Genomic DNA, 27,590 nt, shown 5'->3' with positions numbered 1-27,590 from the left:
TTTTGTTGTTTCAACAACTCTAAACAAAAACAAATTATGAAACCACTTTGTTTGGTTTATATCGGCTTTTTTATTTATAAAAAATGTTTATAACTTATTTTTTATTATGTTTATTATAAAATGTTGTTTCAGAAAATAAAAATACGATAATGCCACAAAAAATGTTTTATCGGAACTGAAAATTTAATTAAAATATCACATTTTGTTATTGTAAAATGTTTTTGATACCTTTTTAAATAACAAAAAATGAATGACGACTGAAGTCATACATTTAAGTTGGAAGTTGACCAACTCGATCGTTTTTATTCTCAACTGTCGTTTCAGAGAGATGTAATGTATTCAAAATATAAATTGAAACAAAAAAATCATTGAAAAGAAAAGTGTGTTTGTTAATAACTTCAAAAATGTAATATCAAACTACGTTAACACTTTTAATATTCATTTCAATTCAATGTTGAGCCAAGACCCACACAAACTTACACAATGCAGATATTCAAACAACTTTCAAAATATTTCAAATTCAATTATATCAAAAACACAGAGTATCGTGACTAACGTGTTTTCATTAATGTTACAAATGCAAGAATTACAATGTTGTGTTGAAGAATTGAAAAGTAAATCTGAAGGCTCACTTTCTTCTACTTCATTTAATCATCAACTCAAAATATTTTCGACAACCAACGAATCTGTGTGCAAAATCTGTCATTCTTATGTTTGTTTTTTATTTAATTGATGACAAGTTTATACACAACAATAAATGATACTAATAAAAAGCAAAACGCTTTAAGTACTTTAGGAGACACACTTAAAATGGACCTTTGGGAAGAAGAGTTATCAGAAGATGGAGATGTAAAAATGCAACAATTGTATTTTAAAACTCGAATAACAACATATATCGCATTTTCAAAGTGTTTGTCTAAGTTTTCGGATGTCCATACAAACATAACTTCTTTTTTGAATTACTTTTCAAAAGAAGACATACAAAAAATACAAAAGGTTTCCAATTCTCTTAAAGAAGAAAGAATGTGTTATTTGAAATGCAATTTTAAAGAGAGTAACAACACACAAATTTTTTCAGAAAACGAAAAAATCCCTCCTGCAATTATGAAATGTATGTATACTTTATATTACACTCCACAACCAATTGAAGGCATTTTCAGAAAATCACCAGTTAATAAAACATTCCCTTTGACTGTCAAATATATTGGAGCGCTCGATGTTCAATGTCTTCAACCAGACGATATAGCAGGCGTCATTAGAAATTATTTACTTGAAATTGGGTCTTTATGGGAATCAAAAAACGTTCCTCTGATCATCGAAGCCACAAGTGTGTTATTACAAAATACTTTACATCTTTTCAATAAAACAATAATACAAATTATAAATTATAAAAATTAAATTTACTTATAAGTAGAAAGTAGTATAGATGAAAGTGAATGGATTTGTAAAGTACAAAATATTGTTTGCACAATTCCACAGCACAAACAAAATATGTTAAAACACATCCTTAGTCTCTGTGGACGAATCACACAGAACGCTACTTCTAAAATGACTTCGTACAACCTTGCTGTGTGTATTGGATTATCTGTGTTAGTTCCAGACGATTGTGTGGATATGATAAAAGATGAAACACAAATTATTATTAAAGCATTCGAACTTATGGAAAATTACAGAGAAGAGTTGTTCCCTGTTTGTATTTTTGTTATTATTATAATTAATAATTACAAATAGGATATCAGTGAAACATTTAAAACACATTTAAACATTATTTACAAACAATTCCCAATTTACGAAGATGTGTTTTGTAATAAAAGAAACATGGTATTGTTTAAGGCTGGAAAACCAAATTTAGGAGAAAGAAAGTCGATACCTTCAGTTAATATTGGCAACCATATGAGAAGTGTTGTATGACACAATACTGGCTATTATAATTACTACTTATTAAAATCGTGTTGTTAAAGTGTTTATTATTATAACCATTTTAATGGAAACATAAAGTTGGTATTAAAACAAAAATAATAAATATAATAAATTTTATCAATAAAAAAGAATTTGTCAAAAATGTGACACAATAGAAACTACACAACCAATAAATCGCGTTGATGAGCGACACCCCACAAAACGCAACAATTTTGAACAAACAATTTTATCCGCGAATGCTTCCAAAGATCTACAACGACGCAGTACAACAACTTTCTGAGATAGACAATACTCTTGTCGATGAGAGTACACTACAATCACTCGACACAACTCAACTCAAAATACCAACAAGTGAAGAACTGGTCAATGCAGCGTGCAACATGGTTAAAGAGTTTGACTTGGACAAGATTGCAGAGATGCCAATAGACACCCTCTTCCCACAGAAGTTGGCGACACAACTCAATGAAGAACCGACTGAGATAGGAAAGACACTTGACATAATCAAAAGCGGTGATGTTGTAGCCAGGAAGGATGTGGCATATCTTGTCACAAGGACACCAGCACCTTTTCACTTTAGCAAGTCACCAACTACTTCTTACGACTCGACAAATCCAAACAAAGTAATTTGTGAAGCAAAAGAGGGGGTGTTGTCCGTGAAAATATTTGATTCGACGCGGCGCGTGGTTGAGGCATTGAGTGAGGTACTAACAACAAATCGGATAAGTGAGCTTCGGGAGTGTTTTGAGTGTCAGAATGATGTTGAGAAACGTGGGCCCTGGCTGTTTTATATCAACAATGTGATATTCACAAAAAAGTGTTGGGAAGATGAGGTCCAAACAAATGTTGTCGAGTGGCTCAACTTCAGAACATTTGACACGGACGCTGTGACAGCACGACCGACTCTATGTGTTGACGACAAGCAGCTTGGTGACATTAATATTACAATCGACAGGCCGTGTCTCTTTGGCCATCTCTATAACTGTGAACATAACTTTGTCTTTGCTGACGCACGCATCCCAACACAAGCAGACACAACTTCAAAGTACCCCGCAATCGTTTACAGAAAGCTGCGCGCAACGCGAAGGTGTTCAATCTGTGAAACAAACAAACCAATCTACCAAGTCGTTGGCGATGAACTCACACCAACAGATCCGGCTTTCCTCTGTAATGAATGCTTTTCTCTTCTTCACCCCAACTACGATAACGACAACACATTCAAGTTATTCAAACTCTGACTTATTCACAAAATTCTTTGTCTATTTAATTCTTTGTAATTTGTTTGTTACATGTCTATTTTTTTCTTGGCAACATGTGAAAAGCTCTTTTGTTTAATAGTAAAAATATAAATTAAGTTACTAATTTTTTAAGTAATAATCCCAACAAGAAACACCATTTTTTTAAACAAATGGAGTCAATAACCCTAAGAATTCAATAACAATAAGGTGATGGGGAAGAAAAGCAAAGCAGCAAAAGCAAAGGCAAAAGCAATTGCCAAGACAAAAGAAGAGAAAGCACCAGAGCTCACAACCTCTGTTGAAGTGAAAGGTGAAAATAAAGAATTAGAAGTTGAACCCCCAAAAGTCGAGGAAATTAAGAAAGAAAATGAGACTAAAATTGAAGAAATTGACCATAAAGTCGAGAAAGAAGAACCAGCTGAAGTGGATGAACCACTTAATGAAGCAAAGGAAAACGCCGAAATAAAAGACGGTCAACCCGTTATTTTGAGTAAAACCAAAATGACTTCGGCAAAGAAACGACGTGTTGAAAAGGCGTTGAACAAAATATCATTAAAAAATCGACGAGTTCAACTTTTCGAGGAACTCACGAAGTACATGTTGACCGACGAGGAACTTCCAAATTTGAAGAGTTCGACTCTTCTTGGTGTAGAGACAGATGAAGAGAATAAAGTAGTTGTGATTATTCCCAAAAAAGCGACAGCAGTTCAGAAGAAGCCAAAAGTAGTGAAAAAGGTAGAGGAAGAGAAGGTGACTAAAATAGTTGTAGAGGATGGGAAGAAGACATTTGGGTTTGGGTTTTCAACTGAAAAGGTTCAACTAGAGGATAAACCTAAAGAGCCTGAGAAACCTAAATTGGGGCGAGTGGTGTTGATTAACACAAAAATGGAGTCTGAAGAGTCAAGTGAAAGTAATGATGAAGAAGAAGAAAAAATGGAGAGTCCAAGTGAAGAGAACTCGGAAGATACCAGCACACACAGTGACCAAGAAAATGAAGAGAATGAAGACGTACTTATCAAAGAACCAAAAAACGAGACAATGGAGTGTGAGGAGAAGTCTGAAGAGAGCGATGGGGAGGCACACTCCGAAAAGGATGAAACTAATGAAACGCTTCAAAAAGAGAAGATGGAAGAAGACAATTTAAAACTCGACTTTTCGGACGACGCCTATGAAGCAGAAAGCACCCCCAAACACAATCAAACGGAGGACACAAAATCTCAATCAGTTGATGATGCTAAAAAGGTCAAAGAGAACAAAACTAAGTTAGAAGAAGTGAGGAAGAACAAAATAGTGTATCCCGTCTATATTCCACGGTCAAAAGAGATCAAAGAGCGGAGAAATGGGTTGCCTATAATGATGGAAGAGGCAAATATCATTGAAGCGGTTATAGAGAATGAAGTGGTTGTCATATGTGGAGAGACAGGGTCAGGAAAGACAACGCAGATTCCACAGATCCTTTACGAAATAGGGTTTGGTAACGAAAATTCACAATTCAGTGGGTTGATCGGAGTGACACAACCAAGAAGAATAGCGGCAACTGCTATGGCCGAGAGAGTCAGTGAAGAGATGGGCGAGCTTGGGAATCAAGTTTCGTACAAAATTCGGTACGATACAAATGTCAGTCAAGATACTAAAATCAAGTTTATGACTGATGGTATTCTACTTAAAGAAGCACAAAGCGACGTTATGATGACGCCATACTCCTGCATTATTATTGATGAAGCACATGAAAGAAGTATTAACACTGACGTGTTAATAGGGTTACTTTCTCGTATTGTGAAATTGAGAAATAAACAAAACAAGCCTCTACGACTCATTATCATGTCAGCTACCCTTCGCGTCAGTGAGTTTTTGGATAACACTAATTTGTTTAAAGAGCGCCCAAAGATGATTCACATCGGGTCTAGACAATATCCAGTCGTTTCGTATTTCTCTCGAACAACAGTGATTGATGACTACTGTTCTGAGGCAATTAAATTGATTGTTAAAATTCACACCAAATTGCCACGCGGCGGAATTCTTGTGTTCTTGACAGGAAAACGTGAAATTGAAGACGTGTGTACTCGTCTGAACGCTATGCAACAGTTCCAAGACACGTTATGTGCACTACCCTTGTACTCAAGCCTTGATCCAGAAAAACAAAGAAAAGTCTTTCAAAAGGATCCAAAAGGGAGACGACTGTGCATTGTATCTACTAACGTAGCCGAGACATCGTTGACTATTCCAGATATTCGATATGTTGTCGACAGTGGAAGAGCAAAAGAGCGGTTGTATGACGTTAAGAGTGGTGTGAGTTCTTTTGTGATTGACTGGATTTCACAGGCTAATGCTCAACAAAGAGCTGGAAGAGCTGGTAGATGTATGGCGGGGTATTGTTATAGAATGTACTCTTCTGCGATGTATCATGACACCTTCACACAATTTACTGAGCCTGAAGTGCGTCGGATGCCACTTGAGAGCGTAGTATTAACACTGAAAGGGATGGGTATTGAGAAAGTTGTTAATTTCCCATTTCCTTCACAGATTTCGTGCGAAGGCCTCAAACGAGCAGTCAGATTGTTACAACTCATTGGATTACTTGATAAAAAAGAAGACATCACCGACTTGGGTAAAATAGTCAAAGAGTATCCACTCCACCCACGTCTTGGGAAGTTATTACATTTGCTCAATAAAGAAGAACTCGGGGAAGTTGCATTGTCTTTAGTTTCCGCACTGAGTGTTGGTGATTTGTTCATCGATGGACATTTCAACAGAAGTATATTCACCAATAAGGACTCGGATTTACTTTCTTATGTAACGTTTGTGCATTCTATTTCTTAAGAACCTTTTGAATATATAATTATATCAAAATGAAATTAACAAAATAATTTATTTGAATTGTATTAATAGAATGTTTTACCTAATAAATACTAATTTGAAGGATGGTCGACGCATTCCGACTTGGTAACTCCAAAAAGGGAGTGACGTTGAAAGAGTTCTGCCAACAGTATGGGGTCAAACAACAGGCTTTCAAAGAAATATTACAGTTGCGAGAACAGTTGTGTGGTATTCTGAAGGTTCCAAACGAATTGCCAAAGCGTCTTACAACTCCAGAAGAAAATGTCAAAATTCGTAAGGTGATAGCAAACTGTTTTGTGGACAACGTGGGGCGTCTTGTGAAAAAAGAGGAAATGGGCAAATTCGCCAAGTTGAATATTCGAAATGCATACATAACTGCAGTAGCAAAAGAGCCGTGTGTTATAGCTCAACAAAGTTTCTTATTTGGACAAATCCCAGACTACGTTGTGTTCCACGAGATTATAGAGTTTAATTACAAGTCAATGCGAGGGGTCACCAGAGTGAATTACAAGTGGTTAGAAGATGTTTCTCCAGACTTTATGAAGCTGTTTGAAAAGAAAACGTTTGCAGAGTGAATTGATTGGTTCTTTGATTCTTCTGTGTAATCCAATTGTGTTGTCAAACGAATAGTTCATTTTACTATTTATAATAATACCCATATATATGTATATCTTTGTGAATGAAAAAAACTTCCATATCTTTGGTTATGTAAAACTTGTTTTGCTTGTTTTTCATACCACAAACAGTCAAAAAAAGTGTGTTGGATTTATTTGTCATTTTGTTACCATTTCATTATCTTCTTCTTATTAATATTACTATAATTAAACCAATTTGAGTTATTTTGTCTATTTATAAAAAAGTGTAACTTGCAGCAAAAAGAAATAAATATTTACACATCATTTATTTCTATGGTATTTGTATTACAATTTTATAATAAATTTGAAGTGTATTAATCTACTTCATCAATTTTTTCAATTAAAAGAAATAATCACAGAATTGACCCGATTTATTCGAAGAAAAAACAGCATTACACTAAATAAAAACAACACTCAAAACAATTCTTTGTATCTAAAAATATAGTTTTTATATAATCGAACTTAAAACATATAGTGTTCATTGCTATGGCAGATACAAAGAAAATAATTCTCACCGTTATTGGATATATCGGAATTGCAATTGTGCTTGTGGCGACAGTGGTTGCTGTTCTTTTAATCACTTTTTTGAACGATGACAGGTACAGTGACGGATCACAAACCATCGAGCCAGTAGATCCCGCCAATTTTAGATACCCGACGTCTATGGCCGGGTATTCAGAATATACTAATACATCCACGATATTCCAAGTCATGTTTATTGCAGACAATGACAACAATAATAAGGACGCAAGCGACAAAAGATATACCAAAGTGCACTTTGGCTTATTAAGTAAAGTTGATGGTCAGTGGACATACGCCCCAAGGGACTCAAAAGACATTACCGTCTATAGTGAATACACGTATAAAGGCCGTGGTGTTGAGACTTCCGAGATCGTCCAATTTTTCGACAAGACTTATGTGTTTGATGACAAGACTGGAATAGCAAGTGAGCTTAATGTGAACAAAAAGGAGTATTACTCTCGGATGATAATGGCGGATGGTAATGGTAATTCGGAAAACGGTGCCAAACATGAGTGGGGTACTGTCGTTGGTAATCACATGTACTTAGGCAGCCATGGGCGCAATTCGACCAATTTGGATGGCCAGCAAGGTCGTTGGGAGAAGTACTATGTATTTAAAGTGAATAGAGACATGTCATATACTGTTGAAAATTGGTTAGAGGTGTATACAAGAATTGACGCATTACTTGGTATCACCTCCGAAGGGTATACCACTCACGAAGCTGTGGTATATTCCAACATGAAAAGGAAGTGGTACTTCTGTCCAAGAAAGGTATCAAAGACTAACTGGGTCGAAAGTGTCGATAATCTGGAAAGAGCTGGAAAGTACATCATCGAGGCGGACGAGAACAAAGACAACATGAAGTTTGTTATTGACAAACAATACAACGAAAAGAGGTGCTTCTCTTCTGTGAAGTTGCTTCCATACAATGAAGACATTATGGTATATTTGAAGACCTACGAAAACGGCGATACAGTAGAGAGTTGGATTGGCATGACCAATGTGAAGACCGGAGAAGTCGTGATGGAGGAAGTTTCCCTTGGAACTGACAAATATGAAGGTTTAGAAATCGTGCCATTAAGTTACTGATGAATTTATTTGTTGCCTTTTAATTGGTTTATTTTTAATAGTATTTCATTCAAATGGTATACCTTTGGGAGTCAATTTTTACAGCCCGAAATAGAACAAAATTTAAAAAAAATATAATTAGCGCAGTTCCGATTAGGACATGTTTCCCGATTTTGGTTTTAAGTTTTATGTAATTTTTGTTTGTTGAATAACAAAAAGAACGCTCTAGAGCTGCCACGTCATAACATTTTAAGGATAAATTGCGAGTGAAAAAAAACAGACCAATCAGATTCAATCTGATCTATAGATAGTAACTATTATCAAAATTATAAAATTAAATATATTTTATTATTTGTTTAACAAGTTGTTTTTTTAAATTAAATTTATCAATCTATTGGAAACGTGTTTTATAGTTATAATGTGAAAGTCGTTTTTAATATAAGAATTGATCGTGTTGATAATCATTTTATTCAAATATGATATTTAATTTGTGTTATTATTATAGGTTTTGAAATAGATTGTTTTTATCTTTAATGGCATTGATCAAATTGTAATTTGTGTGTGATGATATACTTAAAAACAGTCATAACATAATTGATATCGTTTAAATATATGTGATGATAATTTAATAACTTATGTTAATGATATAAAAAGTATCAATTATTTATAATGTTTTTATTATATTAATACGAGTGTTATTGCACTGTCATTTTGTTTTTAACATGATTTTATACCTATTTGTTCAAGTTATCTATTGTTTTAAAGCATCTAATCTATTATGTTGTTAGATCACTATAAAAATTTATGGAATAATAACTTAAATTATAATAAATAATAATAAATACAACAATTTTTAATAAAAAAATTATAAAAAAACTTATTGTTTTAATGGTTTCAAAGACAGATTTAATAATTTTGATAATAGTTACTATCTATAGATCAGATTGAATCTGATTGGTCTGTTTTTTTTCACTCGCAATTTATCCTTAAAATGTTATGACGTGGCAGCTCTAGAGCGTTCTTTTTGTTATTCAACAAACAAAAATTACATAAAACTTAAAACCAAAATCGGGAAACATGTCCTAATCGGAACTGCGCTAATTATATTTTTTTTAAATTTTGTTCTATTTCGGGCTGTAAAAATTGACTCCCAAAGGTATATTAAAATAAGTTCTGAAATTAATAAAATTTGTGGATGAAATAACAATTAAAAGAAGGCTGGGTCAGAAGATATCACATCGTTAGTCACGTCTAATGGATACCCACGAAGTTGAAAAATCAAATTTTCCTTTTTGATTTCGTTGTCGACATAAGCCACCATTTTGTCATTGAACTGACTTAACTGTTCGACACTTTCTTGGAGTTTTCTGACTCTTTGTGCAAAAGTACTAAACATATAAGTCATACCTCTGATTGCTAATAATAAGTTGTATGCATATACACATATAAAAATACACCGATTCCATCATAAACAAACCATTTGGGACATCGTCGTGATACTTTTGAAACTGTTGGATAACAACGGGAAAATTTTGTTGTGTTGTTTCGATGGTTGTGTTAATCAAAGCTAAACTTTTATTTAACAGCGTCTTTCAATGAATGTCTTTCATTCACTAACAAATATGACAAAATAATACAAACTTGATTCGTCAAAATACGTTGTTTGTAGACCAAGAAAGGGAAGCAATAACTATACAAAAAGTCGTAGACCATATATTTTTCCAAATTAAGTTCCAAATTTCCCTTTTCGGGGTTCCATATTCTTTTAACCCCCTCTACACCTTCGACTCTACTCATCAGCTCGCCCTTTTCCTCGAACAATTTATTTAATTTCTCCACATCCTGTTTATCCATCTTTTTTGTAATTTCGTTTCCCTTCAAGTTAATGTAGTCAACAAAATTTACTTATTATATGTGTAATATAGTTAGTAGATTTGATACAAACCATTTCAATTCACTTTCAAGTTCTTTTTTTTAAATTAGTGTGGGTTTTTTACTATTATACAGCTTGAAAACTATTCAAAACCAGTTAAAGGGTATTCGAAATTGTGAAGTAGTGTTTACTATATATTGAATATGTTGCATCTCTCTACCTATTGTAAAAAGGAATCAGTATATTGAAAATGAAACAATAAACACCCATACTTCTTATTTTAAAAAGTTAGTCTTTCTTCGCCTTCACGGGGCCGAGTTCATTCTTTTTCTTATTGATTTTGATGTTCAAATCTTCGGCTACCTTATCGTATATGTTTTCGATGTAATTATCTTCATTGGGATCAACAAGAGCAACCTGTTTGGCCAAATCATTGAACTGTCCGACAACACCACTCATGTTAAGTGACGGCGCCTTTTGACCAGTAGGCATTCCAGTCATCCCACTCATATCCATGTCGTTATCAGAGTCAAACAATTTCATGATGTATCTTCCGCCCGCGAAGACCAAAATGTACCAACTGATCGAAGAAACATAAGAAACATCGATGTCGAGGAACCCCATACCTTGTTGTGTAATTAACTTGAATCGATAACTCAATGGAAATGGGACTTTCAAGACGATGAACCCATCAAACATGCTTGTGATCCATGTCATCAACACAATTTGAATCACCATATTGACCAAATTCCCTTTCATCCCACCCATTAAACTTGACGGATCAGCTTGTGGCATGTTTGGAATCCCATCTTCAGTCGGGGCCTTCGTCACAATTAAGAGGCCATTGTCAGGGTTTGTATATTTGTCGCGAAGGCGCTTGAAACTCGAGTTGAACAACAAGTAACTACGATCAATGAATATCTGAACACGTTGGATCAAAGAGTTTTCTTTCTGTGAATGGTGTAATGACTTTTTATGTCAACAAACCTTGTTGTGAACGTGGGGTTGGAGCGTCTCCACCCCCAATTAATACCATCAAATATTGTCGGATGTAGTTTGAACAGACGGTGACCACAAACAATGGGATCAAAACCCAGTCACGGATTTCTGTGGAGAGTGTTAAGAAGCTCTCGTTCTTCAAGATGAAATCCATTTAATTTTTCGAGTTTTTACAACAAATTAAAAATAAAGCAACAGGGCTTTCATCAAAATAAATAAATTTAATTGTTAGTTTATTATAACTTCAGTACTAATAAAAAGAAATGACGTTTTTTATTTGAACTGTTGTAATATGTTGAGCTCAATGAAGGCCAAATCGTCAGTGTGCTTTATCTCCTCAAGAATCTTCTTGCGTTCATCAATCCAGTCACTGCCCTTTGCAATGATGTGTTGTGCTATGTCTTTGTACACTCGCCCTTTATTGGAATTCGTGAAAACGGCAACAATATCAGCTCGTCGCTGTTCGTGCGATTTCAAAAACTCATTAGCAAGTTTGTCCATCTTTTTGTCCCGCCCCGCGTTCTCCTGTAATTTTCCATTTTCATTTCTGAAGTACCAAAACTCTCTGTTCATTCTATTTAGATATGTTGTGATCTCGTGTTCGTATGTGAAGTCTTTTCCATACTTAAAATCTTTAGGGAAAAACGTTATAGTAGGATATGCAGAAATGTTGAATCTGCCTTTACATATTTTCACGTTTTGTTGCTCAGTGCAGTCCATTTCTGCAATAACCAAGTCTGTTTCTTTACTGTATATCTCTGTTAACTTCTCATATTTGTCTTTCATTCCCTTGCATATTCCACACCACGGCGCATAAAACTTGACCACAACATTTTTAGTTTCGTCATTAACAACACTTTCAAAATTAGAAGCGTTGAGCTGGAACACGCGCGTTTCAGCTTTCCCGACTTTTTCTCCTTTCAAATATTTTCGTAAGTTCGTTGCGTCAAGAGGTCCGCTGTATTTTGAGACTTCCACGTTATTCTCGTAGCTTCGAATTTCTGGAAATCCGTTGATGTTTCTGTTCACGCAGAATTTTTCGTGTTGTTGACAGTTGATCTCGACGAACTGAACATCCTGAAACTCATCAGACAATTTCTCGAAGACAGGTTTGAGAGCAATACAATGCGAGCACCATGGCGCATAAAATTTGACAACACTCTTTCCTTCAGTTAATTCCTTAAATGTCTCAGGCGTTGAGATTTTGACAACTCCATTGACAAGAAAAGTCAAGAACGCAATCACAATCATCTCATTTTCAGTTTGTTAATCAATTCATCATTTTTAATTTATAACTAACACTTTTTTAATATTTTTTAATAATATATAATTATTATTATATTATATATAATTCTTTTTGAGTAAAATAAAGAACACATTCCTATACAAAATTTTAAGTGTTAAATTCATTTATTATAAATAAATTATATTTAATGGTATTATTTTTTTTTTAAAAAGTATTACAAAACAACTATAAAAACCACATAAGAATGACAAGAGAGGAATTACTCTTACAAACATTACAAGGGCTTAAGACTAATATCGAGCGACAACCATTTTTCGTCATCGATTTTCAATTCAGTTACAAAACAGATGTTGCCACAATGCCTGTTGAGGTTGCAATTAAACCGTTTTTATTAGGGTCAAGTCAACAATATGATGGTTTTCATCAAATCATTAACAGACCAGTTCCATTCCAATACTTTCTCAACGCGCTGCATTACACTGACTTTGAACATGGCGTGTCATCGGAAAATAACCCGGTGACACAAACCGACTTTGAAACGTTGTGGAAGAAAATGAATGCGTTTGTGAGGGAGAAGGCAATTCAAATTGGGCAATCAGGAATGCAACCAATTATTTTGGCGACACCACGTTTAGCATCGGAACAGTGCATCGACTGCATCGCGACTCTCGCCAAAGTGCAAGACCAAAAACGGGGTGTTTTTAAAACAATTTACGCAATCGACGACTTCATTAACGCGATAAATAAATTGGTGCAACACGAGATCAACTCGATCGAGATATTTAATTTCTACAAGCCTATGTTTGGAGACTGTGACAAAAGTTGTATGTGTTCCTTCCATCAAACCCACATGAAAAAGTCTATTTCATGTTCAAAGACAAACACAGAGTATTTCACTGTTGCACTCTACTACTTTTACAAAAACGTAAAACAAACACTCGACCAATTATTTCAACCACCACAACCGGTAAAACAACAGGTTGTACCTCCTTATTACTGATTGACTTGCCTTTATTATTGTCTTTTGCTTCAATAATTGGTGGTAATAATTAACGAGCAATTTTTATTTTTCTACCAAAAGGTTTTCTTTGGGTTTAAGTTCTTGTTTGAATTAAAAACAACTCGTTAATTGTATTCAGTAACAGAAGTATATCGGAAAGAAAATACTCAACTCTCATTTTTATCAATATATGCTTTACCGATAATTACGAACTATTTGATGATGAAAAAATACTATCTTTCAGAAAAAGGTGTTTTTTATATAATTTTATATATAAATTAAATATATAACAAAGATAATAAATAGATTGACGGATTACTTTAAAATAGTTTTGAGCAACGAACTTTAAAAAATTCAATAAATAAAGAAAATTCGAAAAAGAAAACTCGAAAAGCAAATATGGACGGATCTTCTGAACCCCCACAACAACAACAATTTAACCCGGGTGTCGGAGTTACTTCAACACACATCCCGGTGATGTTAGAGGTTTGTTTTGCCGCATTCAATTTGTTGGAGACGTAGTATTGATAAAAGCGATAAAGGTGGGTCTGACGAGAAGGCGTTTTTGTCATCGTTCTTCGTGTTGAGTTCCGCTATTTTTTTCTTTGTTGAAAAGACAAATGTGTATTGTAGAGCAGTTGCGATGCAGAGCATTATTTGGTTCTTTATTCTGTTCATCATCGCTCTCCCATTTTATATGGCTTGCATTGCCTTCGGTGGCTTTGGGGAGGTTGTTATGATGGTCTATGTCCTTCTTTACATTATCTTCAAAATCGCCCTCATCCTTATGGCGGTTATCCGAGCACATTCAGAGGTTTTCCTTGCTGTCCCACCTTTTGGAAACATCATCAATAAATACGCCGCCAACCTCGACTAACTCTTTGTTATAACATTTAGTTCTTTTTATAGCTTTTTACTATATTTTTTTATTGTTAACATCTTTGGTGTTATAAAACTATAAATATATTATAAAAATTGAACTATTCAGCCGACAAGACTCAGATAATAGACTTTCAAACGAATTATAACATATAGTAAAAGAGCTATAATTAAATAGTAAAAAAAGACAAAGGGTATTCAATAAAATTGAGTGGATTGGCGACGATTAGAATCTCAATTTAGTGAACAGCCAGCTTTCCTTACCATTTCTGTAGACCTCAGCGAATTGGGAACTAAGAGCCTTTTTGGTGGCGATTGGGTATGGCTTTCCAGCTTCGAAGGTGTTTATTTTGACGTCTTTGATTAACGAGAGTTGGTCAAGGTTAACGGTGTACTTGGTTGGCATCACGTGGTTGACGTTAACAACTTTGCAGAAAGCTTTAACGGAAGTTCTTAAACGCTGAACGGTATCACTCATAGCACGGGTGATTTTCAATGGGGCGCGCTCAACGCCGACAACGGTCACGAAACCATAATCACGGTCTTTCGACTTTTGGAGGTTCACTGTCGAAATGACGGCTTTCTTTCCGGCATATCTGCCTGAAAGGAGAATGACAACACGGCCTGGTGCAAGGATCTTACTCATGTCTTGTCCCTTGTGCAATCACAGTTAGGGTATTTCAGGGTTTCAATTTTTGTTTTTTCGATTGTGTTTTTCTATTTGAAAAAGGCAAATGGTTGTTTTTTGGTTTGTAGTGTTATTTGATATACTTACTAATCGGTATAATATATTTAACTACTTTTTTTAATAACCCTAACACTATTTAAAGAAAACGGAATTTGAAAATTTCGAGCCTTATATCGTTGTTGATGGAACTTATGTACCTTTCAACTAGTAAAAGGCCCAAGAATGGAGGGTGAGCTAAGAAAGCATTTATTTGTGATATTAGTCTGTCCTCGATATATCTTATTTTTCTGACTTTATTTGTGTTCATTTATTTTTTTGTTTTTAACCATTTTTATATTTCAATGGTCATTGATTGTCGTTTTCATTTAAACTAATTTGGTTTTCTCGTTGAAAGATTATCATTTTTATTATATAACTGAGTAATATGATCGATTTTGTATTTTTTATTTACTCTGAGCACATGCTTCAATATCACAACAACAATACTGCAATAATGGTGTTCGTGTTTTGCTGTTAAAACAAAAAGCACGTCGTGAGTGTACTTATTGTTTCAAAAGGGCACTAAATGATGAAAAAAGACAAGTAAATTCAATAACAAGAGTTATAAATTTTTGACTGTTGAATGAACTAAAAATTATAAAACGTTTGTTTTTAATAACATTCAAAAAAAATGCAATGCAATTTTACAAATTGACAAAAGAAGTGTTTTTATTATAAAGAAATCATCATTATAGATTTCTTTTATAAACTAAAAATATTAAGTTTAATTCAGTTTAACTCAATTGATTTCGATGCGATCGTTGACGTTTCTATTTTATTATCATGTTACATTATATCTTGACTAATTAAAAACAAAAGACAAGAATAACATAATTACAGAAATTAGATATAATAATTCTGGGTGAAACCAAAACCACTTTCCATATAATTGCAGGCCAGAGATGGTTTATACGACAAGTCGTCTTGGAATCCTATGCTTCCGGTCTGACCCAACGAATCGACGGAGAGTTCGACCTGATTGAAGTCGTAAGAATAAGACTGTACAGGTACGCAATTCTGGAACATAGGGTTTGGTCCGATGTAGTAGATTGGTTCTTCAGTTTGTTGAGTATTTTGCCCCATTTGGTAATAAAAATTTTGGTCCAAACAGACTGGTTGGAAGTGTTGTTGTGGTTGTTGTTGATCGAAGCTGCAAATTGAAGTGACTTGATCTTGAGTAATCTCTGGGTTTTGTTCTTTTGGTTCTTGTTTGATGATTTGTTCTTCTTTTTTGATTTTCTTTGGTTTAGTTGGTTTTTGTTTTATATTTTCGATTTTTGGAATACTTTTGGGTGTGCTTTTTGGGTGTTCCGGAAGTTTCATAGACAACACTTCATTAAAAGACACTTTTGGGATCTTGATAGAGTCATACTTCTTCAATAAAATCTCTGTGATTTCAACATAGCCCGAACTCATCTCTTGTCGAACAACATCTTCGATGAATTCCCCAATTTGAGCCAAGAGTTCCTTGTTGAAAACAATGTCCCCATAAGTCAAACTGTTCAACCTGACCAACTTTTCTGTGCATTTGGACTTCTTTGTTTTTTTCTCTTCAAAGGAAAATCCCACCCTCTTCAAGAAGTATATCAGAGCATTATTCAATTCGGCTTCTCTTGATCTTTTGAGTTGTTTCAGAGTCATTCCAGCCTCCTCCATGTGTGGGTGTCCGAGTTCTTTAAGAAGGAATTGTGAGTATCGAGCAACATCTTCTTGCTTGAGTGCTTTACCAGATTCTCTATGGACCATCTCTTCTATGATCAGCATTTTGACCGTGTGGACGGTCTTCTTAGTCTTCTTAATTTTAACATTAAAACCCAACTTGACTATGAGGAAGACAAGTGCATTAACGAGAGTGGTCTCCTCATTGCGTGAGACTCTTTTTCTTCGGCGGAGTATTTCTTCTTGTGGTGTTGTGAAGTCGAGTTCCATGGATAGAGTTAGTGGACTCAACCTTTTATAGTTGGGCACAAGCCCAGAGAAGTTTTAAAATGTTGTTTTTGAAAGAACATCTTAACCACGGCATTCCCGTCCAAATGATACATCAGTACTATATATGCCGATAAACCACAGCATATTTTGGGTTTTACTTGTGACAGTCGTCAAATCGTCATTTTTGCTATCAAATGAATGTTTTTGTACGTGTCTCTTTTAAAAGAGCCCGACGCACTCTTTTTTTGAAACTTTTTTTTTCAAGTGTTTTTCGCAGCTTATTTCGCTTTTGATTACCCAAAACAGCGCTTGTACCTTAGTCACAAAATATTTACTAGTTTGTTTAACTTTTTTTATTATACTATTTGGTTATCTTCAGTTGGAAGACATATCCGGCTTTAGCACCATTTTCCGTCTCAAATTACCAGTTCGTGAACTAAAATTGCGTGAGTTTTGAATTTATGTTCATTACCAAACATTAGTAAAACAATAAGCAAAACAACCAAATAATATAGTTCAACTGTTTGTAAAAATAGTACAAAACACCGGATTTTTTCAAACGAGTGTAAAACATGTTCATAGAAGTACCACGAACATTCCATACAATGCTGGGTAATTTCCCCAACCTTCCCGCTTCCTTACGACAAAAAACACTAAAATATTTGCTTCATCGCCAAAAATAGATAATTCACCTGGTTTGGGTTATTACCCAACAATTTGAAGCTTGAAGGCTTGTTTTTCAAAAATAGATACAAATTCCAACAAAAAAATTTTATTTGTGTTGCTCTCAAAAAAATCCCGACTGCTTTTTTTTGCGAAAACGGGAATGTTCGGCAAGCCCGAAAAAAACATTTTTTGGCGCAAACTTCACTCCAATCGTCGAATAAAAATGTTTTTCTTTTAGAAAGATTTGAAAGACATGGAGAAAGAAAAACATTTGGCGAATAACAAAAAAATTAGAGAGGTTGGTCCTTCTTTGACGAAACACTATTCTCTCGTGTCGACATAGGTGGCTTAGGTGAGTCGGCCTCAAGTTTAGAAATTTCGTCCTGGAGTTTCACAGTGAGGTCGTCTTCGTCTTGGATTGCCTTCTTAATTGAAGCCAATTGTGTTTTGTAAAAGTCGATTTCCCCAGTCAAGTCCTTGATCTCGTCCTCGACGGCCTGTAATCTTTCACTGTATGTGTTGCTGCAGAACTCAAGCGACTGCTGCATTTCGGTCATCACAGAGTCTTCGTTTCGCTCAGTGTCGAGTGCGGCCTTCAGGGTATCGACGTCCCTTGTCATCAAATTTGTCAACGGCTCCAAATTTGCCCTGACCAACTCGACGATTTTCTGGTGAGCTCCTGGTTGCAGGGAGAAGTCCAGCCCACTTTTCTCAGTCATGTATCCCGACCTTGGGTGTGTGAAGTTCTCAAAAAGCTTTCCTGCTGCAGTTGTCATGACCACAGATATGTCGTTTGGTACCACCGAACTCAAAGACCCATCATTCACAAGAGACTGACATGTCTTAGAAAATGTGGTGAGGCGTTTAGCCATTTCTGGTGATGGTGGTTGTATAGTGTCCATCACATGTTGTGGTGCGTGGAATACTGGGAAGACGGTTCTAATGAAAAAGAGCAAATTAAATGTGTTTTGTGGTGTTGAAATCTTCGACTTTTTGTTGCCAACCTCGACCGAGATGAATCGAAGAAGTTGATGGAAGTGGAGTGGAAGTAGACTGACAGAGTCGACTAACTTTGTCGCAAACGTCTTAGCCAATTTACAGAAGGTGTCCATTGTCTCCGCATGATTTGGGGAGTCTACCACACTTAAAGCATCAGGGTCGAGCTTTGTATCTTCGGACATTAAGACTTGGATGATGTCCTTTGTCACAGCTCTCAAATATGGCAACAAACACAAGTGGCTATACTCCCCATACAGTCGTGTGAATGAAGTGTTTCCTCGAAATATTTGTGTCTCGGTGTTTGTCGTCTCAATTTCCCGCTTCGCAACTTCTTTCATTAAGTCGAGTAACTTCCCATGCACGTTAAAGTACTCCACAAGCAACCGCGCGTTTGTGTTGCACTCCGGAGCCATTTTCCCCTTCACCAGCTCAGCGCAGTAACACCGAAGAAACTCGCTATCCCTCGCAAACAAAATTTGGTCGAACATGTATTTACTTCCGTTTGGGTTGTAGACGGAGTGTGGTTTAAAAAAGCTCATCACTGAATTTCCAGTCCAACGGCTGTCTTCAAAAAGAAAGGTGCCGATTATAGATAATCGTTTTTAAAATTATTCTTCTAGTTCTTTTTACTCTTCATTATATTATTAAATTAACTATTTTTAATCGTCGATTTGACATATAGAATGGAGAAAACTGGTTTTCAAGAAAGAAAAATGGGTACCAAATTAGAACAACATTTCTTTTGTTATTTTATTTTTATTAAATATCTTCATATTCTTATTTAAAACTAGAAGAAGTAGTTGAGACAGTTCTATTTCTGATTAAAATAGTAAATTGAATAGAATAACTTACTAATTACTTGTGTGGGACAACTACAGGTGAACAACGCAGTCCAAAAAACAAATTAACTTAAAAGACATAAACGCAGAGGAAGAAGAGTGTGATGTAAAGGCTAAGCATGAACAAGAAGAGGCCCATCGACACAAAAGAAAGAATCCTCACGCGCTTGTCACTGCTGTTGTTGAAAAGAGCAAAGATCACTATGTAAATGGGGTATAATACTATCCCCACAAGCATCAATTTGACCACTATAACTCTGCTGTCGTCGTCATCCATAATTTCGTTTTCTGGTATAGTCTCAATATGTTCTAATTTTGTCGCCAAATCGATGTACTGCTCAGAAGAAAGATTATTTCCTTGAGTTTCTTTTACTTCTACAAAACCCGAGTTTTCAGGATGTACTTGGTTCGTGTCATAATTTTCTGTTTTTACTGAACCCATATCAGTAAGGTATGTGCTTTGCACTTTTTGCTCCACGGGAGTCGCATTGTTTTGTTCGTCTCTTTTGTTCTGTGGAAGGTGAGAGCTTTGATGAAATGGAGTGAATCCCTGTGATGGTGGAACAACGTACGTTGAAACAGAAGGGTCTGGGGTTGTGGGGAAGTTATAAGTTGTGTTTTGAGCTATAGCGTGAGCGACCATTGGGTCTTGCTCACTTTGAGTCAAAGAAGGAGGAACACTATACTCTTCTTGTTGGTAGGGTTCTTGTTGCGCAAATTGTTGTGGTATTTGTTGTGTTGAATATCTAATGTTTTGTGCTTCTTGAGTATAAGTATTCATTCAAAATGATTATTGAGATGTTATTTTGCACTTCTTGAGTAATTAAAAATTTCAAAAGAAAGGTGTTTCTATTCGTCTTTCATCGTGTCATTCTTTATTTATTTTTCATTGAAAGTATTTTTGTCGTAGTATCCCGATTACTTTATTCTTTTTTTTTGGAATATAAGACTTAATAATAATCGAAGAAATTGGAACATAACTATCACAATAATTGTATTTAATTTATTTATTAATTGAAAAAAAAGTTAATGATATGGACTATTTATTACTCCATATCATTAAAAAATGATTTATCACTTCTTGTTTTAATTGTTTCATTTTTTTTCTCACATTTTTTTTTAATCGCCTTGTTGTTTATCGAGTCTAGACTCTAGAGTAGTTTACTTTAAAAGTTTTCTATATTTTAGTCAATTTTATTTTATCTATTTTATGTGAATCTCAAAAAAATTGAAATTGTCAATTGTTCTTTCACGAATACATCAAAATCAATTTTGAAATTAGAAAATAGATTTTGATTTTAAAATTTTGTTTCAATTTTTTGTAATACATTAACATTGGTTACAAAAATAAATATTATAATTTATAATTTCAATCACAACACATGAATCAGTTGATATATTAATTTTTTAATATATCAATTTTGATATTGATATTGTTGATTTAAAATTACCTAATAAATTTTAAATCACAATAGATATAGTTTTTGTTTGTTTCAGTTTAGCAAATGTTAAATTTATTGTTGATAATGTTGATATTTAAAAGAAAAACATAAACAAAAAATGAATGAATTATTCGAGTTTGTGAATTACCATTCCTGACCGCAATTTTGGCTCAAACCAAGTTGTTTTTGGTGGCATAATATTTCCACTGTCAGCTATGTCCATGATTTGTTTCATAGAAACTGGATAGAGTGCCAACGCAACTTTCATTTCCCCACTATCAACTCTTCTTTTTAGTTCACCCAACCCACGAATACCACCAACAAAGTCTATTCTCTTGTCACTTCTCAAGTCTGTTATACCAAGAATTTCGTCCAAGATGTGATTCGATGAAATGGTGACATCAAGAATCCCAATTGGATCATTGTCGTCATAGATGTCTTTATGTGCAGTCAAAGAATACCACTTCCCATCAAGATACAACGAGAAGTTATGTAACATGTTTGGTCTGTATATATCATCACCCTTCAATTCAACATCAAAGTGCTTTTTGAGAGCATCCAAGAATTGTTCGCTTGAAAGTCCATTCAAGTCTTTAACGACTCTATTATAGTCAATCACAGTCAGTTGATTCTCTGGGAAGCATACTGCCATGAAGTAGTTATACTCCTCCTTTCCTGTGTGATGTGGATTGTTTCTTGCCTTTTCGGCACCCACAAGAGCAGCTGCCGCTGATCTGTGGTGCCCATCTGCAATATACAACGCGGAAATAGTTTTAAATATTTTTGTAATATTTTCAATATCCTCATCGTTGTCTACTATCCAGAATTTGTGGCCAAATCCATCGACTGGAGCAATGAAATCGTCCAATGGTTTTTGACATGTGTATTTCTCAATAATTTTATCCAATTCTGGTCGATCTGGATATGCAAAGAAGACAGGTTCTATATTAGCATTACAGACTCTGACATGTTTCATTCTATCTTCCTCTTTATCCTTTCGAGTTAATTCATGTTTTTTAATAATACCATTCATATAGTCTGGAACATAAGCAGCTACTACCAATCCATATTGGGTCTTGTTGTTCATAGTCTGCGCATAAATGTAATAACACTCTTTTGTATCTTGCACAAGCCACCCCTTTTCCTGGAATTTCGCAAAGTTCTCAGCAGCCTTTTTGTACACTCTTTCATCAGTGTCTAAGGTGCCCTCGGGAAAGTCTATCTCAGGCTTAATTATGTGATAAAGCGACTTTTCGTTGCCTTCACACTCTTTATAAGCCTCCTCAGAGCTTAAAACATCATAAGGACGAGACTCTACTAACTCTACTATATCTTTTGGTGGACGGATGCCTCTGAATGGTTTGACTGTAGCCATCTGTATTTGTTTCATCTTCAGAGATCAGATAAATGCCGTTATATAGAAGAGGGAACAAAGACGAGTGTTTCGACAACGTTTTGAGCCTTTGAAGAGCGGCGAAGAAATTCACGAAGTGTTTAGAAATGAAAAGGAAAAAGAAAGAAGTCTTATTTTAGGAGTGAACAAAACAGTACAAAACATAATATCCTTACATAAACAAGAATTCAAGTATTGTTGGCAATAACCCGCTTTTTCGGTTAAACACGTTGGGTTATAAGTCTCAAATACAAGAAAATAAAAAATCAACAAAAGTGATTCAAAAATGTGTGTTTGACTGTTTGTTGATTAATAAAGGGGATCATAAAAGATGTTTTGAGTTTTGTAATAACAGAAGAAAATCATATCAATATTACGGGAAACAAGGCTCAATTCAAAAAAGTGAAAACTAATCAGGCGTTTTTTTATTTGTGTTTGTGATTATTTTTTTGGGAACGAAAAAATTAAAGTTGATTAATCATTAATCATTCACGAAAAGGATGAAATATCGTTAAATAAACACTGTTCAATTACAACTATATATTATAAGATGTTAATAACTCGTTGTTAAAATATTCTTGGTATGATAAAATGAAAGATTATGCATTTAATGATTTGTTATTTTGAGCAATAAAATACTTCAACAATACTTACAATTTTTCGTAAATATTTAGTTCATTTATTTATTTTTAATACTATTTTTTTGATGTTTGTTCGTATCCAATTGATAACAAACTTTTAACATTATTTTATTAATAACCAAAAATGTTATTATAATTTTTTACTATTTATCCTCAAAAGAAAAAAGTAACATTATTATATTCTATTTATAAAAAACAATAAACTTTTTTTATAAAACAAAACTATAATTTATAACTAAATAAAACATTTTATTTAATGGTTTAATAAACTATGATAAACTGATTTAAATTAAAATGAAGAATAAAATATTATATGGAAAACAATTAATTTATATTAAAAACATATGTAATTTCATAATGATATGAAATAAAAAAAATAACAAAGGTCAAAAAAGGCTGCAAACTCGGGAAAAGAAAAAAATCTAATAGTGATAAAGAAATCAAAGGACAACAAATCATTTATTCTTTCTTGGGTTCGGCAACGGCTTTCTTCGCCATTTTGGCATCGAGTCTTTGTTTAAGAGCAAACTTTCTTGAGGCCTTGATGGATCTGGCAACCTTCACGTTAATTCCTTTTTTGCTTTCGTACTCGTGGGGTTTTGGCTTGTAGAAACCATTTCTGTGGTTTTTGTGTGACTGGTTGTGTGATGATCTGTTCTTATCCTTTGACATGTTACAAAGCAAAACTCAGTTTCCATTGAGGGTTTGTAAAATGGGTTATTAATGGTTTTTTGATAAATTTTTTATAATAAATAATGGTTATAAAAATTAACATATAATATATGTTTATTGTTTAATTTATTAATGTTTTCTTATAATTTTAATTATTTTGCAGGGTCTTTTTAGACAATTTATGTATTACTAAATATGGCATTATTTTTAATACATTTGAATAATTATAAATTAAATAATAAATTAAATTATTAATCAATTATAAATTATTATTAATTAGTTTTTTCAAATAATAAATTATTCTATTATAAATTTATTTTTAAATTATTTGCAAATATAAATATATATTTTAATACATTAGATACATATTACTAACTTTAAACACATTATAATATTAATCTAATTACAATTATTCAACAACAAATTTTTTAATTTTTTTTTTGATTAAAATAAAAATCTTTTTTTTAAATTACTTAAAAAACGTCAATAAAGTGTATTATTTAAAACAATGAAAAGGTAAATTCCATCAAATTTGAAATGTAAAAAAGAACGAATTTATTACAAATAAGGTAAAAGATAATTATTATAATATATATAAAAACATATTTTATAAACACAGACACTTCAAAAGACTATTTACTATCATTTATTAAAAATTAAACAAACCATGTCCAATTCGGGAAATTTGCAGTTTAATCCGTTATTCCCCTAATTTTAAAAGGTATATTTTATTATTGTTATATACACCTTATTATGGGAATAAGTGCAAAAAATATTGTGATATCCCTAAAAGATGAAAAAGTAATAATTCATCACTCATTTTTTCAAACAAAAAAATTGATTTTTCATTGAAAAAGAAATACAAATTGCAATTTATTTGGGCATATATTTTACTATGGTATGTTTTTTTCATTTTTTTTAGTAATAATGATATTTGGTACTTCAAAAAATAAGAAAAATAAATATGATTTTTGTGTTATAAAAAAAATGCTTTTCTTTTTTCACTTTTCCGAATTTGGAAATAAAAAATCAGAGATGGTTAAAATCTAAACAGTTTAATTACAAAACTATAATTACTGAGATGTTAAAAACAAACCCTAAAAATAGGTAAAACTTGAAAATAAGAACTAAAAATAAATTGTTCCAATAAAAGTCAAACGTGTTCGATTTGGTTCTTTTAAGAATGAGACATACTTTTTCTAGTTCGTTGGAAAAGTTTTCCTTCAATTTTTTGGTTTATTGCGAAAAATAGAATTTCAACGGATTTTCTTGTTTTGAAAACAATAAATGCCCAAATTAAGAAAAACAAATTTTATTAAAAACAATAAAAATACAATGAACAAACTATATCAATAACATAAAAAAGTAGAGAGAATTGGAGTGAAACCAGTTAAAAATAGAACAGAAGTATAAAAACACAATTGAATCGAAATAAATCATGTTAGTTTCTTTCCTCTTGCTTGCAGTAGTTTACTCTGAGACATGCACTCGAAGCCCGATTGTATTAATTCCAGGTATCCTTTCTTCTATATTAGAAGGAGAAGTTCATATACCATCAGATGCTGTTGTAAACCTTGATGATGGATGTAAGAGAGAAGTCAAACAAAAAAGACTTTGGGTTGCTATTAAGGATATCAATCCGTTTGTTAATGATTGTTACCTTGGCTATTTAAGACCAACTTATGTGGCTTCTTCGAACATTCAAACTGAAATGACTGGTGTCACAGTCACCGTCCCGAAGTATGGGAGCACATATGCACTTGACTCTGTCGATCCAAATTGGCCAATTTCTTTGATGACAAAAGCCTTCCATGATTTGATTAAGAAGTTTGAGAAACTTGGATATAAGGATGGTGCAGATATGTTAGGTGCACCATATGACTGGAGATACTTCAGATTTGATGAATACTCACACAAAGAGAATTGGTATGAGAACACCAAGAACTTGATCAAAAAAGCGTACGACACATACAATAGCAAGGTGGTCATAATATCACACTCAATGGGTGGACTGATGTCTTATAAATTACTTGACTATGTTGGAAAGGACTTCGCTACCAAGTATATAAAGAGATGGGCTGCTATGTCTACTCCATGGATTGGGTCCGTTAAAGCAACAGCTGCTGCCTTCCCAGGACACAATATGGACTTACCAATTAGTGCAACCCTTTTCAGATCCATCTGTAGAACAATGGAAACGTGCTCCTTGTTATTTCCCAATGGTGGAAATACCGCATTTGGAAGTACCCCAATTTTGACTGTCAAAGACACTGGAAAGCAGTACACCGTCGATAACACCAAGGAACTTCTTAACACTATTGGCGGCGATTTTGCTAAGCAACACACTTATATCTTTGAAAATGGTATTCCAAGTCTTTACAAGAAGTACAATAATAACTTCCCCCATGGTGTTGAGACACATTGTTTGTATTCTGCAGGGTATGACACAATCGAAACAGTAATAATGGCTACCAGTGATTATGATGGAAAGTCATCATTCTCTTATGCTGATGGAGATGGTACAGTCAACATCCAATCTCTCAGGTATTGTGAACAGTTACATGCATTCAACGCTACCAATGTTGGAAAGGCTGACCACACTGGAATGTTAGATGATAAAGTGTCTTATAAATATTTGCAGCCACTCATCTGCGGGTAAAGACTTCTTGTTATAAATTGATATCTTTTTTCACTTTCTGTTCACTGAACAACATAACAGACTTTTATTACAACACTATAACTGTGAAATCGAACACTGAAATATATATCTAATTTAACAACAATTATTCAACGCACACATGTCATTGTATTCTATATTTTATAGTAAAAAAACTAAAACGAATAAAACAAAAATCGTCAATAAGATTTAGTAGAGATATGGGATCAAAATCCATCTGTTTGGATAATCCTTGAACAACTTCTGATACTTTTGATGTCTCTGGAGAGACCACTCTTTCATTTGATAGATACCACAGAATGAGAAAGCAACACCCATCAAAGGAATACCAGTCATCAAATCAAAGAAGATCCAAGTCATGATCTCACAGAAGTAGTTGGCACATGTGATATAGTCGAACAAGAATCCCTTTGGCATTTTCCATTCCTGTGAGCCTGGTGTTCTGAGGTTCTTCAAGATGATGTGGCAATACCCATTAGAAACCATAGAGGCAATCATTCCAAGGAGACCAAGGTACATTGGGATGCAGTACTGCTCCTTAGGGAAGAAGTTAACATTGATACCAACAACAAGAGCAAATCCGTAGTAATAAGTGCAGTTCTTAATCAAGTTGAAGAACGGCATTGTCATATCTCCAAATTCATGGACGAAAATGGTCTCTAAGATTCTCTTGACGTAGTGAATGGTCCACATGTAGAAGGCAATTTTATTTTGGACGAGGTTGGGGAAGCCCAAAGCAATAGAGATGAAGTAACAAAGGACATAAATGGCCAAAGGACCAACGTATTCGCAGATGTATACAAATCTGAATGGAAGTTGCTTGCCAAAGTCTTTTAAGTCGATGACGGTCTCTTCAGTGACACCAGACTCTCTAAGGGTTTTGTCGACTTCAAGGTGGACTTTGTTCTCGTCTTTCCCATAGGAAAGACCTTGTTGGCAAGCCAACAAGCCGGTCGCCTTTTGGACTTCAAGTCTGAAAGCACGGACTTGCTTATCCAAGTCGCACTCGACTTCGTAATTGTTGTTTTTGTATAAGACGTGGATTTTGGCCATTTTGTGTTTTCTAGTTTAGTTACTCTTTTATAGTTTTGTATAGCTTGTTCTAAAAAGGGTTATTTGAATGTTTTGTATGTGAAAATGGCAGCAATTTGATGGGAAAAGTGCTTTTAAATTGGGATCTACTATCAAGTAATACTTAGTTTCTTTCTCTTCCTATTTGTGGTCATTACTAAGGCATACGTCACTTTCTTCTTTGAAAAGTTTATAAGTATATAAACTAAAAAAATACTTATCATGATAATATAGAGAAGTTTGGCAATTCATTTTGTCCACTTTAAAATGGGAAGAGCCAGAAAAGAGTAAAAAATTGAATTGCCAATTTAATACTTTT

The 27,590-nt window shown here is 33.9% G+C and overlaps 16 protein-coding genes across 16 annotated transcripts; 7 read left to right on the top strand and 9 right to left on the bottom strand.

Moving 5' to 3' along the window:
* Positions 1-451: 451 nt before the first annotated feature.
* Positions 452-1,911, top strand: EIN_097900 (hypothetical protein; the record flags this gene model as incomplete). The annotated part of the gene is made up of 4 exons (XM_004254226.1): positions 452-712; positions 775-1,327; positions 1,412-1,689; positions 1,732-1,911. The coding sequence occupies 4 exons, from the start codon at positions 452-454 to the stop codon at positions 1,909-1,911; spliced, it is 1,272 nt and encodes a 423-aa protein (XP_004254274.1).
* A 425-nt stretch (positions 1,912-2,336) lies between these two features.
* EIN_097890 (hypothetical protein) lies at positions 2,337-3,155 on the top strand (the record flags this gene model as incomplete). Its single annotated transcript, XM_004254225.1, has 1 exon — positions 2,337-3,155. The coding sequence occupies one exon, from the start codon at positions 2,337-2,339 to the stop codon at positions 3,153-3,155; it is 819 nt and encodes a 272-aa protein (XP_004254273.1).
* A 210-nt stretch (positions 3,156-3,365) lies between these two features.
* Positions 3,366-6,568, top strand: EIN_097880 (ATP-dependent RNA helicase, putative; the record flags this gene model as incomplete). Its single annotated transcript, XM_004254224.1, has 2 exons — positions 3,366-5,953; positions 6,076-6,568. 2 exons carry the CDS (start codon positions 3,366-3,368, stop codon positions 6,566-6,568), a joined length of 3,081 nt encoding a protein of 1,026 aa, XP_004254272.1.
* Positions 6,569-7,114: 546 nt separating this feature from the next.
* EIN_097870 (Apyrase precursor, putative) lies at positions 7,115-8,239 on the top strand (the record flags this gene model as incomplete). Its single annotated transcript, XM_004254223.1, has 1 exon — positions 7,115-8,239. One exon carries the CDS (start codon positions 7,115-7,117, stop codon positions 8,237-8,239), a length of 1,125 nt encoding a protein of 374 aa, XP_004254271.1.
* Positions 8,240-9,425: 1,186 nt separating this feature from the next.
* EIN_097860 (hypothetical protein) lies at positions 9,426-10,072 on the bottom strand (the record flags this gene model as incomplete). The annotated part of the gene is made up of 3 exons (XM_004254222.1): positions 9,426-9,634; positions 9,696-9,807; positions 9,860-10,072. 3 exons carry the CDS (start codon positions 10,070-10,072, stop codon positions 9,426-9,428), a joined length of 534 nt encoding a protein of 177 aa, XP_004254270.1.
* Positions 10,073-10,379: 307 nt separating this feature from the next.
* Positions 10,380-11,244, bottom strand: EIN_097850 (transmembrane protein, putative; the record flags this gene model as incomplete). The annotated part of the gene is made up of 2 exons (XM_004254221.1): positions 10,380-11,038; positions 11,079-11,244. 2 exons carry the CDS (start codon positions 11,242-11,244, stop codon positions 10,380-10,382), a joined length of 825 nt encoding a protein of 274 aa, XP_004254269.1.
* A 119-nt stretch (positions 11,245-11,363) lies between these two features.
* Positions 11,364-12,341, bottom strand: EIN_097840 (protein disulfide isomerase, putative; the record flags this gene model as incomplete). The annotated part of the gene is made up of 1 exon (XM_004254220.1): positions 11,364-12,341. The coding sequence occupies one exon, from the start codon at positions 12,339-12,341 to the stop codon at positions 11,364-11,366; it is 978 nt and encodes a 325-aa protein (XP_004254268.1).
* Positions 12,342-12,580: 239 nt separating this feature from the next.
* EIN_097830 (hypothetical protein) lies at positions 12,581-13,336 on the top strand (the record flags this gene model as incomplete). Its single annotated transcript, XM_004254219.1, has 1 exon — positions 12,581-13,336. The coding sequence occupies one exon, from the start codon at positions 12,581-12,583 to the stop codon at positions 13,334-13,336; it is 756 nt and encodes a 251-aa protein (XP_004254267.1).
* A 399-nt stretch (positions 13,337-13,735) lies between these two features.
* EIN_097820 (hypothetical protein) lies at positions 13,736-14,213 on the top strand (the record flags this gene model as incomplete). The annotated part of the gene is made up of 2 exons (XM_004254218.1): positions 13,736-13,822; positions 13,896-14,213. 2 exons carry the CDS (start codon positions 13,736-13,738, stop codon positions 14,211-14,213), a joined length of 405 nt encoding a protein of 134 aa, XP_004254266.1.
* A 228-nt stretch (positions 14,214-14,441) lies between these two features.
* EIN_097810 (60S ribosomal protein L27-A, putative) lies at positions 14,442-14,861 on the bottom strand (the record flags this gene model as incomplete). The annotated part of the gene is made up of 1 exon (XM_004254217.1): positions 14,442-14,861. The coding sequence occupies one exon, from the start codon at positions 14,859-14,861 to the stop codon at positions 14,442-14,444; it is 420 nt and encodes a 139-aa protein (XP_004254265.1).
* Positions 14,862-15,785: 924 nt separating this feature from the next.
* Positions 15,786-16,871, bottom strand: EIN_097800 (hypothetical protein; the record flags this gene model as incomplete). Its single annotated transcript, XM_004254216.1, has 1 exon — positions 15,786-16,871. One exon carries the CDS (start codon positions 16,869-16,871, stop codon positions 15,786-15,788), a length of 1,086 nt encoding a protein of 361 aa, XP_004254264.1.
* A 956-nt stretch (positions 16,872-17,827) lies between these two features.
* Positions 17,828-19,075, bottom strand: EIN_097790 (hypothetical protein; the record flags this gene model as incomplete). Its single annotated transcript, XM_004254215.1, has 1 exon — positions 17,828-19,075. One exon carries the CDS (start codon positions 19,073-19,075, stop codon positions 17,828-17,830), a length of 1,248 nt encoding a protein of 415 aa, XP_004254263.1.
* A 370-nt stretch (positions 19,076-19,445) lies between these two features.
* EIN_097780 (hypothetical protein) lies at positions 19,446-20,156 on the bottom strand (the record flags this gene model as incomplete). Its single annotated transcript, XM_004254214.1, has 1 exon — positions 19,446-20,156. One exon carries the CDS (start codon positions 20,154-20,156, stop codon positions 19,446-19,448), a length of 711 nt encoding a protein of 236 aa, XP_004254262.1.
* A 788-nt stretch (positions 20,157-20,944) lies between these two features.
* Positions 20,945-22,192, bottom strand: EIN_097770 (hypothetical protein; the record flags this gene model as incomplete). The annotated part of the gene is made up of 1 exon (XM_004254213.1): positions 20,945-22,192. One exon carries the CDS (start codon positions 22,190-22,192, stop codon positions 20,945-20,947), a length of 1,248 nt encoding a protein of 415 aa, XP_004254261.1.
* A 2,769-nt stretch (positions 22,193-24,961) lies between these two features.
* Positions 24,962-26,182, top strand: EIN_097760 (1-O-acylceramide synthase precursor, putative; the record flags this gene model as incomplete). Its single annotated transcript, XM_004254212.1, has 1 exon — positions 24,962-26,182. The coding sequence occupies one exon, from the start codon at positions 24,962-24,964 to the stop codon at positions 26,180-26,182; it is 1,221 nt and encodes a 406-aa protein (XP_004254260.1).
* A 207-nt stretch (positions 26,183-26,389) lies between these two features.
* EIN_097750 (synaptic glycoprotein SC2, putative) lies at positions 26,390-27,253 on the bottom strand (the record flags this gene model as incomplete). Its single annotated transcript, XM_004254211.1, has 1 exon — positions 26,390-27,253. One exon carries the CDS (start codon positions 27,251-27,253, stop codon positions 26,390-26,392), a length of 864 nt encoding a protein of 287 aa, XP_004254259.1.
* Positions 27,254-27,590: the final 337 nt, after the last annotated feature.

Source organism: Entamoeba invadens (genome assembly GCF_000330505.1).
Source record: "Entamoeba invadens IP1 unplaced genomic scaffold scaff_1105074725199, whole genome shotgun sequence".
Classification (NCBI taxonomy): domain Eukaryota; phylum Evosea; order Mastigamoebida; family Endamoebidae; genus Entamoeba; species Entamoeba invadens.
The sequence above is the reverse complement of the archived record's forward strand: the minus strand, read 5'-3'. Positions and strand labels throughout refer to the sequence as shown.